A 7,495-nucleotide genomic window follows, 5' to 3' on the forward strand; every position below is an offset into this window, starting at 1 on the left:
TTTTTTTTTTTATGAGTTGGAATCTCACTCTGTCGCTCAGACTGGAGTGCAGTGGCCGCTCCCGGCCACCGCAGCCTCGACCTGCTGGGCTCCGGCGATCCTTCTGCCTCAGCCTTCCAAGTAGCCGGAACTACAGGCGCGCTACCACGCCTGGCTGATTTTTCGATTTATTGTAGAGATGAAGTCTCGCCTTCCCAGGCGGGTCTCGAACCCGCAGGCTCAGACAATCCACTCATCTCAGCCTCCCAAAATCGCAGGATTATAGGCTGAGCCACCGAGCCCGGCATCAGAAGCTTTTAAAACCTTAGTTTCTGTAGCAGATAAATTGTATTTAGTGATATTATAGGTGATACCCACATTACGTTCATTGTCCTACACTTCAGGCGTTAGGAAGAGCCAGTATGTGTTTTACAGTTATATAAGAATCAAGTAGGGCTCATATGGTGTTTATGTGGTAACTATATGTCATGGTGTGTTTTTGCCTAAGATTTTTGAGATTTATTTATAAATTGCAAGTGTAAATTGTTTTCTTTTTTATTTTTATTTTTGAGTCAAAGTCTCACTCTGTCGTCCGGGCTGGAATGCAATGGCACACTCATGGCCACTGCAGCCTTGACTTGCTGAGTTTAGGTGAACCTTCCACCTCAGCCTTCCAACTAGCTATAACTACAAACAGATGCGCCACCATGCCCAGCTAATTTTTTTATTTATTGTAGAAATGAGGTCTTGTCAAGTTGCCCATGCTGGTCTAAAACTCCTGGACTCAGGCAATCCTCTCATCTCAGCCTTCCAAAGTGCTGGGATGACAGGCATGAGCCACTGTACCCTGCTTGTTTTCTTAATCTATGCTTATAAAGATATCCAAGATGTTCTGAAATAGACATCTTTATTATAAGAAATTCTTCTTTAACATCTTATTTCTGACCAGGCTTGGTGGCTCAGCCTGTCATCCTAGCACTTTGGGAGACTGAAGCGAGTGGATTTCCTGAGCCCATGGGTTTGAGACTAGCCTGGGCAATTTGACAAGACCTCATTTCTACAATAAAATTTTAAAAAATTAGCTGGGTGTGATAGCATGTGCCTGTAGTTCCAGCTGCTTGGAAGGCTGAGGTGGAAGGATTGCGGAGCCCAGCAGGTCAACGCTGGATGACCGTGAGTGTGCCATGGCTGGGCAACAGAGTGAGACTCCAACTCAAAAAATTAAAAAAATCTTATTTTTGGACTAAATATACAGGTAGATACTAATAACAATTTTTAACACAGGTCAAATTGCCAAACTCCATTTGTCATTTAAAAATACTTACATAGCTGGGCTCGGTGGCTCAGCCTGTAATCCCGCGCCTTTGGGAGGCTGAGGTGAGTGGATTGCCTGAGCCCGCGGGTTCGAGACCCACCTGGGCAGCGAGACCTCATCTGTACAATAAATAAAAAAAATCAGCCGGGCGTGGTAGCGCATGCGTGTAATTCCGGCTACTTGGAAGGCTGAGGCGGAAGGATCGCCGGAGCCCAGCAGGTCGAGGCTGCGGTGGCTGGAAGCGGCCACTGCACTCCAGTCTGGGCGACAGAGTGAGACGCCAACTCAAAAAAGAAAAGAAAAGAAATGGGAAGGAAATAAGCCAAATAATGGGTGTATATCTGAGTGGTAGAGTTGGGTATGATTCTTTTCTCCTATTTTTCTATATTTTGTCGACTTTTCTGTATGTAATATATTTTGTTTTTATATTGGAAAAATCTGCTTTAAAATATTATACCTATGAAACAAACACAAGCATTAAAAGCTTAATAGTATAACATTTTGTAAGTTTTTTTGAAGAGCGTACTTGCCTATTATCAATAATATAAAAATATGTTTATATGATTGGCATGATTTTTCTAAATACATTTATGTATATTTATTATAATAGTAATAAACAGCACCATTACTACATTCCATTATTGCGTCAGTCACTGTATACATATTCATCATTTGTATTGTCGTGTGTTTTTTAAAAACTTAGATGAGAAATATTCGATTATCTGACTTCACTGAATCCTTGAAAAAGATAAAACGCAGCGTGAGCCCTCAAACCTTAGAAGCATACATACGTTGGAACAAGGACTTTGGAGATACCACTGTTTAAGAAAATACTTTTGCAAGCCTGCGGAACAATTTACTTAACGAGAGAAACACACGATCTTCAGTGAACAGTTGTCAGCTACAGAAACTCAGCCTAAGTTTACAGAACTTTTCAAGAGTCTTACATATTTGCGCACCAAACTTGAAGATGAACCAGAAAATAAATTTAAATAAAATATATAATGCAAATGGAACAGTTTGTTGTTGAAGGCCTTCTTACCTTGACAGTCACAGTTATCTCAATGGGCACTGTAAGTTAGAGCACAACAAAAACCGATTCTGAGCCGGGCTCGGTGGCTCAGCCTGTAATCCCGTGCCTTGGGAGGCTGAGGTGAGTGGATTGTCTGAGCCCGCGGGTTTGACACCCGCCTGGGCAACTTACGAGACCTCATCTCTACAATAAATCAAAAATTAGCCGGACATGGTAGTGCACAACTGTAGTTCCAGCTACTTGGAAGGCTGAGGCGGAAGGATCGCCGGAGCCCAGTGGGTCGAGGCTGCGGTGTCCGGGAGTGGCCACTGCACTCCAGTCTGGGTGACAGAGTGAGACTCCAACTCAAAACAAACAAACAAAAAAAACCGATTCTGGTCTTCTTCACCAATATAATCATAGTGTAAATAATAATTTGTATATTATGTTACAGATGAAAGTATTCCAGAGACAGTGAATGGTAGAAGACACAAGAGCCTTTGGCTGTCTTCTGACGTTTTTTCTTAAAATAGTAATTTTTCCTACTTTGCTTTCCTACTGTTGTCTTAACTACTGGTGATTGGAATGCCAAACACCCGTAGTTTCTTTTTTTCATTTCTTTTTATAAATTCAGTGTGCCAAATGAAACTTTTTTCTAAGTAATTACAATAGGAAAAAGTTATTTTGAGGGTTTCTTTTTCTTCATAAATCTACAGACACTAGAAATTGTTATGTTCTTTTTACTTTTTATTTTTCTATTACCTTGCTACCATGCCATTTAGAAAGCAATATAATAGCAGCAAAGCAAATCTGGTAGAATAGAGAAGGTTTGAAGGTTTAAGTTACTCTGTCATATAACATGTAGATCAGTCCTCACGTGACCTGCAGTATTTTTTTTCTAATATGTTTGTCAAAAATCTGTTGTAGACTGTTATCTTATTCCTGATTGAGTTTATTTTCTGCTTGAATTATTCTGATATTCAAGAGAGCCTATTTTAACTGCTATGAAAGTGGTTCCAGTGCAAGAGAAGGGACAAACCGGAAGCTAAGACGTTTCTAATTTATTGCTTCTTTTTTACTGTTTACAAGATAACTGTAAGCCAGTGGAACTACCATCTTTTATTCTTAATAATTATTAATCCCTTCAATGAAACTTTAAAAAAACCTGAATTTTTATACACTCCATACATTTTATAGGTTTCTTGTGCTCACTTTATTAACTAAAAAGTTCTAGTCTGTTGATCTGCCTTTTGTTCCCCAAAACTGTATAGTAATTCTGTTTCGTGTTTGTATAAATATGCCTGGGTTTTTATTATAAAAATGTCATTGTAGGAAGTAGAGACTCATATCATGGCCTTTTAAATATTGTAATAAAGGCAAATGGATATTTGCCCTTAGTTTACTGGTCAAAAGTTTGTTTACAGAACCTTTCTTTGGTGCTTAAATGATGCTATGTAAAATGTCATGGGTAGAAAGAATAATTTTGTAGTAGTAACAAAGATTTTTCATTTAGGAAAGGTTGCTTAGGTTTTGAGAGAATACATTAAAATAAAAAACTTGCCCCTACTAGATAAGAATTTTATAATGAAGACATACATTCTTAATTTTACTCCTGCTCTTGTTAAAGATTTATCTAAATATAGAAGATGTATGATTTCTTAAGATCATATGCTGTTTATAGTCATAATTTAAATTATGTCTCATCTAATTATGACGTTAAAACTCTCGATAATAAAAATGAGAGGTGAGATAAATAGAGGACAACATTTTTTTTAGCCAGAGCTATGCATATTTTAGGTGATGGGTGGTATCTTTTTAAAAATCTCAAACATTAAAGCATAAATTATAAAATATTGATAATGAAAGGTAGTAATGAAGTATATATGATGAGAAGAATTGGAGAAATTCCAAATTAAAACATTTTCAGTAAAGCTTATAAAATTTCATTTTGTTTTCATTTAAAAAATGATTAACATGACTGACTGACTAATCATATTATAGGACTATGTGGTTCAAGCTAAACTTTTACAATATAATCTTTAAAACCATCATGATTAACCAGGGCAACATGGTGAGACCTTGTCTCTACAATAAATCAAAACATTAACTAGGCATGGTGGTGCATGCCAGCTACTTGGAAGGCTGAGGCAGAAGGATCACCTGAGCTCAGCAGGTCGAGGCTGCAGTGGCTGTGAGCAGCATGCCACTGCACTCCAGCCTGGATGCCACAGTAAGACTCTGACTCAAAAATAAAATCATTGTGATTATAATTATATTGGGAAAGTTTTTAGATAAGATTTCAAATGTTGAAAGATACATAGGTTAAAATTGTCATAAACATTGAATAAGAGAATTCTATTACTGTACAGAAGTTACTTCACTTTCCTGATCAATCAGGAGTTTAGGTAGTGCTAGAGAACTCTTTTCTATGACTTGCTATTATCAAGTTTTATTTCAATCTGTGTTTCTTTCATAGAAGGGCCATGAAAATAGAATAATGATGTAGTCAGCGATAGGGCACTGGTTTAGTCTTTTTTCAATAAAGATAGAAGTTGTTGAGGTTTTCTGAATTTAATGACTTAGATTGTGACTTTTAGATTTTGTGTTGAGCTCTGTGTTATATTACTTCCTAAACGATAATGCTTAAACATTGAGCGTTAGTGTGCTCTTCATGTTACTATGGCAGAGTTTGGTAAACTAAATTAACTTGCAGATATACTGGACTTAGAGCCAAGGGAAAGAATCAGTAATGTCTTTCCATGTATCTTAAGGGTAAAAGCTTATTCTAAGACATTCTGTCCACTGAGGTTATTAGATTTCTGACTTGCAAATATGCTTTGTGCTCAAGAAGAATTGGAGGAAGATACTAGAATTCTAATTTAAGTACATATACAGCAGTCTTTGTTTATAGTGTTAAAATTCTTTATATTTTGTACAAAAACTAATTCTTTTGGTAAAATGAGCCATTTACAGTTTGTTTTTGGACTCTTGAATCAAAGGTTTTTCCTTTAAATGCTTGTGTTCAATTCTAGTCTGATCTTTTGTACTTTTCTTCAAAAGAAATTAAAGGGTACAGCTGCATAAAGCGGGTTTTTATCCTAATGGATTGGAAATAAAAGATAAACTTTATTTTGCTTTTAAGTTTTTGTTTTACAACTCTTCTGAGATTTCAGGGGTTGCAATCTGTTAATGAAGGAGTAGCTTGTATTGGACCCTCTTGTCAATAACAATTATAAATTCTTAAAAAATATGGAAAGCAATGTCTAGGCAGCTCTGGAGAGCAATCAAAATCAGGCAGGAGCTGCACACAATCCTGTGCTAAAAGGGATTCACATTAACCAGCTTTAGTCGCAGCACAGTTTCCAGTTTTTGCAGTTCCCTCAGGTATAGACCTCAAGCACAGGGTTGTTGTCTTGTGGGGCTGAGTTATCTGGGACTTACGGAGGCCCTGAAAGAAGGGAAATTTGGGGAAGGAGAGCGCCTCAGAAAGTAAGCCCCCAGAGCTGCCTGTGTATTCCTTTCAAATCCTTGATGGATTTCAGAATTGCACTTGCACAACGTGGAATTTAAAGGAACCCAGCAGAAAGCAAGTTGAAGTCTGAAGAATTGGACAGAGATTGCAGCTGCTCAAGGATGTAGAATTTGAAATTCAAGTTCTACCAAGAGGGATTGAGTACACACTTTGTTATTCCCCACTGAAACTCAAAATAGGGCCATGCCTTCGGCGGGAATGAAAGCATTCTAGTACTAAGTACTTTAGCACTAAGGGCAAAATGAAAAGAAACTGTCTCAAAACTTAAAATCGGGTCTTCACAGCATCAAGGTTATGCATTAGTAATTTATTTTATTTTTTTGAGAGTTGAGCAGATGCCGTTTATTGCGAGTTAACAGTGGGCTTTTATCCCCAAATTCTGCAAAGTCATCCTGACAAAGCGGGGATGCATTAGTAATTTAAAGCCAGGACAAAATACAGCATTGTTTAGAAGAAAACAGATTCCAGAGTCTTAAAGATATATCTCCAAAGTTCAGTATTCAATAAACATTCACTAACTATGAAAATAAATATCTGATTCTTTTGTCTCAAATTCTCTGATGGAAACAAGATTGACACAATAATCAATAGAAAAGTTACTGAAGCAGATGCACAAATGACCATGATGTGAGTGGTTTTAAATGTTTTAAGATTTACAGGAAAAGAGACAATGTATGACCAGATTGGGGTTTTTGGCTGAAAAATATAAATTAAAAACAGTAGAAATTCTTGTAATGAAAATACAAATCTGATGTGAAAACGACACTATCTGAAAAGATTTCACTGGATGGCCTTAGCAGTAAATTGGGCACAGCAGGAAGTCAAGCCACTGGTTACCAAGCCAAAGCACAGAGAGACAAAACAGCAGTGGCTTGAGACCGGTGGGACTTTATTAATCTAGTGTTCCTGTAATTTGAGATACAGAAGCGGAAGAGAATGGGGCAAGAGAAATGTTTGAAGAAATAATGCCTGAAATTTTCCCAATATTGTTGAAAGACATCAACTTACCGATCCAAGAAGTTCAGTGAACCCAAGCAGAATAAGTATAACAAAGACCCTATCTGGGTACACACCACATTGCCCAAAAATAAAAAATGTGGCAAAAAAAATTTTTTTAACCAGCCAGGGATAGGGAGTGGGAAGGACTAGTATTACATTCAAATTGGCAGTAAGGGATCATTTCTGTGGTGGTCCTGTCAAATGTGCATAACCTGGATTTATCCCATGGACATTCTACAAAAAACTGGCACGTATCTTGAAAAGTATCAAGGTCCGGCCGTGCATGGTGGCTCATGCCTATAATCCCAGCACTTTGGGAGGCTGAGGCAAGAGGATTGCCTGAGCTCACCGGTTTGAGACCAGCGTGGGCAACTTGGCAAGACCTCATCTCTACAATCAAAAATTACCCGGGCATGGTGGCGTGTGCCTGTAGTTCCAGCTACTTGGAAGGCTGAGGCAGAAGGATCACCTGAGCCCAGCAGGTAGAGGCTGTGGTGGCCATGAGCATGCCACTGCACTCCAGCCAATAGAGTGAGATTCTGACTCAAAAAGTGTCAAGGTCATGAAATTCAAGAAAAATTAAGAAGCTGTTATAGAATGAGATCAAATAACGTGACAATGCAACTTTTGGCTTCCTTGTATTATAAAATACATTACG

At 38.0% G+C, this 7,495-nt stretch overlaps 1 protein-coding gene across 1 annotated transcript in view; it reads left to right on the forward strand.

Moving 5' to 3' along the window:
- The window catches only part of SPAST (spastin), a 63,630-nt gene extending 61,318 nt beyond the window's left edge, over window positions 1-2,312 (forward strand). Inside the window, exon 16 of the mRNA XM_008071812.1 lies at window positions 1,998-2,312. Coding sequence (XP_008070003.1) covers window positions 1,998-2,120 — 123 coding nt within the window. The 3' untranslated portion in view covers window positions 2,121-2,312. The remainder of the gene's footprint in view (window positions 1-1,997) is intronic.
- Window positions 2,313-7,495: the final 5,183 nt, after the last annotated feature.

Source organism: Carlito syrichta, unplaced genomic scaffold (genome assembly GCF_000164805.1).
Source record: "Carlito syrichta isolate Samal-C Ts95f unplaced genomic scaffold, Tarsius_syrichta-2.0.1 Scaffold314733, whole genome shotgun sequence".
Classification (NCBI taxonomy): domain Eukaryota; kingdom Metazoa; phylum Chordata; class Mammalia; order Primates; family Tarsiidae; genus Carlito; species Carlito syrichta.